The sequence below is a fragment of the Octopus bimaculoides genome, chromosome 23 (assembly GCF_001194135.2).
Source record: "Octopus bimaculoides isolate UCB-OBI-ISO-001 chromosome 23, ASM119413v2, whole genome shotgun sequence".
Classification (NCBI taxonomy): Eukaryota; Metazoa; Mollusca; class Cephalopoda; order Octopoda; family Octopodidae; genus Octopus; species Octopus bimaculoides.
The window spans coordinates 31,906,969-31,912,266 of NC_069003.1; the positions used below are offsets into that span (position 1 = coordinate 31,906,969).

At 32.7% G+C, this 5,298-nt stretch overlaps 1 protein-coding gene across 5 annotated transcripts in view; it reads right to left on the bottom strand.

The window, feature by feature from the left end:
• LOC106873743 (TBC1 domain family member 2B) overlaps positions 1 to 5,298 on the bottom strand; it is a 158,123-nt gene that overhangs the window by 96,833 nt on the left and 55,992 nt on the right. For 4 of the 5 annotated variants that reach the window (XM_052976043.1, XM_014921238.2, XM_052976044.1 and 1 more), the window contains exon 3: positions 2,464 to 2,484. The exons of the other annotated variant lie outside the window; for it this stretch is intronic. In XM_052976043.1, the coding sequence (XP_052832003.1) occupies positions 2,464 to 2,484 (21 nt within the window). The remainder of the gene's footprint in view (positions 1 to 2,463; positions 2,485 to 5,298) is intronic. 5 annotated transcript variants of the gene reach the window in all.

The following is a 5,298-nucleotide window of genomic DNA, read 5'->3' on the forward strand; positions in this document are numbered from 1 at the left end:
TATATATATATGTATGTATATGTATATACAGATATATACACACACACACACACACATAATGATTGCAGCATGGATAAACACATATTAGCCATTCAAAAACACACAAACGTTGCTAACTTCACTTAAACATTTATTACTTGGTGTCAAAATTTTTATCATATGAACTGCGACATCGCCACTGATAATGTTACACCGGATGTAATCAGTGCAACAAAAATTTTGACAGCAAATAATAAGTGCTTAACCCTTTTGTTACTGTATTTATTTTGACATACTCTGTGTTTCTTTCAATTAATTTTTAATGTAACAAAGAATTTAGTAAAATAACTTAGTTATCATTAAGCTAGTGATAGGGACATAAATTGTGACTAAGGTTTGGTGGAAGATTTTAATTCAAAACTTATGGAAACAAAATATTTGTACTACAGAGCCAGAGACAGTTTCAGCCGGGTTGGTATCGAAAGGGCAAAGTGAAATCAATAGCTTTTGTGTGTGTTTGAATGATTAACATGTATCATCCACATTGCAATTATTTTAGTTTCAACACACGGTCTCAGATCAAATCACTTACCTGATAAGCACACCTCCAAAATACATACATACATCATCATCATCGTTTAACGTCCGCTTTCCATGCTGGCATGGGTTGGACGATTTGACTGAGGACTGGTGAAACCGGATGGCAACACCAGGCTCCAATCTGATTTGGCAGAGTTTCTACAGCTGGATGCCCTTCCTAACGCCAACCACTCAGAGTGTAGTGGGTGCTTTTACGTGTCACCCGCACGAAGGCCAGTCAGGCGGTACTGGCAACAGCCACGCTCAAAATGGTGTATTTTATGTGCCACCCGCACAAGAGCCAGTCCAGGGGCACTGGCAACGATCTCGCTCGACATACGTATGTGTGTGTATGTATGTGTATGTGTTGTAAATTTGTTATTCATAACTCTTTTGAGGGCATTAGTAATATATGGGGAACTGTTTCTGAAGACTTTTACATCCACAGAATATCAGCCCACCCTACCTTATGTTTACTTTGTAGTAAAAGCACGTGGGGATAATTTCTAGTGAAGTCAGAAATTCTAACTGCTAGCAAATAGTCTGAGTTAAATATTTTAAGAGTTACTACTCAAGACTTTGGGTTAATAATTTTAAAAATCTCATTTGAGGTTTGGACTAGAAATATTACATTAACAAACCTTTTATCTGGCTTCCAGAAATCCTGGAATACTGAGCAATACCAAGCAATATACTGTACCTTTATTGAGTAAACAAACCTTTTTTTTTTGAAGTTCATTAATTTGCATATGCTGTGTCAAAAATACTTTACCTTTTAGATGGGTTGATAAAAATTAAACATACTCTGCTTAGAAGTATTTTAAGTTGTACCTGTATCTATTAAATAGAATCATACTCTTTACTTTTCTTCGTCTAATTTTCACTCTATAAACATTGAACTGTATATATGGCACAGTATGATTATATGTCAAGAATGTTAAGTGGATTAATAACTATCAAACAGGACTTGCTTCAGAATTGTATTAATTTGAATCTGCCATATACAATTTAGTTCTTTACTTTTCATAGCTTATTTTAAGTACATATTTAGGCTGTCTCCAGAAAACTGGAAAATCCAGATATCTAGGTTACTGCTGGTCAGTAAACTTGCTAGATAAGTGATCTGGTACTGTACCAGAACAAAGGCTGAAGATAAGTTGTTCTATTCCTTCATCATTCAGAAAGTATAAAGGACTCTTGTTTTTGTTCACAAAATATATCTGTGGACTCAGTCTCAGGTATGGCTATAGGATTAAGCTCAAAAAATAGTGACAAATGAAGAGACTCTGTACTGCAACACACTCATTCAATGCATGCTTACATGATGAAACATGTGTAAAAGAATAATAATAATGATGAAGTGTATGTGTACAGCAGCAAAAGATATAATCATTGATGAGAAATTACTGATACATCAGTACAGTGAAACAATAGTACCTTGTGGAATTTATTCTACCTGAAATGCAGTGAAACAACTAGTTATAGGACCATTCGAAAAGCTATGACCAATGAAACTTGTCTTTAGTTCTTTACTTTGTTTTAACCATCACTGCTAAGACCATACTACAGCACTACCTTCATTTGGTATTGTTAAAAAAAAAAAAGATATATGATATAAAGTAAAAATAAAATAAACCATGCTGAGATATTTATGAGAGACAGTGAAAGATGGAATAAGAATAAGAATAATATGGAGAACAAGCAACTTGCCAGAAAGTACTTAGCCTCGACCATTGAAGATTTTTACTCAGTACTCTGTTTCATTGAGTCCTGCCTTCCTTGACAACACATGCAGAAATTATCAGTATTATGTGAAAGAAAGAATAGAGAGAGGGGGAGAAGAGGGAGAGAGGGGGGAGAAAAAGAGAGAGAGAGGGATTAGAAAGACAAATATTTGTATATTACCAATGATGAAGCTCTGAATTCCTGTAATAATAGTTTGTAATAACATTAGAACTGTTCATATATATTATGTGTAAAATATATATATATATATATATATATATATATATACTAATAATATCAAGGGTAATAAATATTAGAAATTTCTACTACCAGTGGCCTTGAGTGTAAAAATTTAGTCATACATATGGTTATATATATATATATATATATATATATATATATATATATATATATGGTTATATACATATATGTATACATACATATATATATATATCAGTGAAAGATGTAAACTTCAGTGATAAAGTAAAGAAAATGATGCTTTGAAAGTAAGGTAGCTTGTGAGGTGCTTATTCCACCAAAGTTACACAGAATATCCCTTGTCACTCTAACCAATGAAAAAAAAACAGTGAACCTGTGATTAACTTATTGGAAACCTGTAACCATTGATGCTACTATTGACAAAATGTGATATAAAATTAATAAAGAAAGTAATTTGGGGGATCCCTACTCCAAAAGTGAACAAATTTTCTTTCACATTAAGGGACATTATTAAATCAATGTCGATGTTTGGTTAAAGTTTTCTGGTGGCTACATATTGGTTTGTGTATAAAGAAATCCTTGAGCAATTCTCAGAAACCTTCTTCAAAAACAGAGTGCTCAGCAGATAACTGACTAATATTCTGAAATCTGCAGTCCAGGAAATACCTAATTCATGTGAAAAATTTCACACTTGTTTCTGTGATGACTTAGCTCTTCCCCAACCCACCACACACAAACACATGTGAACACACACACAGACATTCAAAGCTATAGAGAGGAAACATTTAAAAAATTATGCAGAAGACAACAATGCTTTGATTATTACAGAAATAGACAATGAAGCATCAAAAAATATCTTTACTAAATTTTAAAGTTAAATCTGAAAGTTTTTTAATGTTTTATATTAGTCACGGACAAGCTGCAGCCCATGGGACTTCCTGAATGGTATGCCTAACGAAAAAATTTAGTAGTGTAGCCCACTTGATGATCACTCATGTTGCATGCAGCCCACTTCTCAAAAAGCCAAATTTAGAGCAATATTGAAATTGATATGATCATAGGCACAGGTTTGGCTGTGTAATAAGAAGTTTGCTTCCCAACCACACAGTTCCAGGTTCAGTCCCACTGAGTAGCACCTTGAGCAAGTATCTTCTGCTATTAGCCTTGAGTCAGAAACTGAAAGAAGCCTGTCATATATAAATGTTTATTATGGCCAGTGAGAGAATGACCATTGGTTTTGCACCTATAAAGCACTTAGCTGTGTAAGTGACTTGTCAGACTCAAGTGGCCAAAGGCTCATATATGTGTATGGACCGATTATACTGGAGTCAATTTGTTTGACTAAAATTCTTCAAGGCAGTGACCCAGTATGGCCACAATCTCATGACTGTGAGCTGGAGCGAACTACTGCTATCTCCAGTGGATGAGTATCCACTGTAATTATTTTGAGATGCTCTGTGTTTCTTTCAATTACTTTAAATATAACAAAGAATTTAGTAAAATAACTTAGTTATCATTAAGCTGGTGTTAGGAACATAAATTGTGACTAAGGTTTGGTGGAAGATTTTAATTCAAATCTTATGAAAACAAGACATTTGTACTACAAAGCCAGAGCCAGTTTCAGCTGGGTTGGTAATAAAAGGGTTAATGTGGTACCAGCACAAGTACTTTTAGCCCTTTTGTTACCATATTTCTGTTGTGATGCTCTGTGTTTCTTTCAATAAATTTGAAATATAACAAAGAATTTAGTAAAATAACTTAGTTGTCATTAAGCTAGTGTTAGGAACATAAATTGTGATTAAGGTTTGGTGGAAGATTTTAATTCAGAACTTATGAAAACAAGACATCTATAATACAGAGCCAGAGACGGTTTCAGTCAGGTTGTTAACGAAAGGGGTTAAACCCACAGGTCTGTTAACAGTTTAGAATATAGATTATCCGGTGGTTTAACCAGACAGCTTAATTTCACAGCAAGACTTTAATATATATTCATCAAGCATTAGACATGACACGGTATACACAGTTATATCTATTAATTACACAATTACTTAATCAAATGTAATCCACAAACAAATCAGCTATCTCTGTTCTTTAAAGATAAAAAGCCATGATTACTTAAAAAACGGAGAACATGGGTGAGGACATGGAAGAAGATGCAACTGATGAAATAAGTGAAGAAATGAATGCAAGAAAATAATTTCTTTAATAAATGTAAGATAATGGTAATCAGCAGCAGGTGTTGTAAAGATAATGAAAAAAAAAACGCAAACAATCTTTGAACGAGATAATTAACATGAAGTGGATAGAACTAATGGAAGAATACTAACGACATGAAAAAAATACGGGTAAGTTTATAATGCAATGCAAACTATTTTCTATGTAATCCACACTAAATAGAATGCCGATAGAGATAACGATGATAATTAGAAAGATATTAATGGTAGCAGTGTTATTGGTAGTTTTTTTTTTTGTTTTTGTTTTTGTTTTTGTTTTTTGTTTGATATTTTTTAATTAGGTCAAAATTAAACAAATAAACAAACATGGACTGTGTAAGCTGTAGAGAGAAAAAATATATACAGAACAATACAAACAAAAGAAATAATAATGATAATAATTAAATGAATTAGACGATAAACTAAAACCTTAGCCAGTTTTTCTCCTCTTTCTTTCATATATATATATATACACACACACATTTGTATACATGTATGTATGTATGTTTATGTATATATCTGTGTGAGTGTGTGTGTGTATATATATATATATATATATATATATATATATATATATATATAT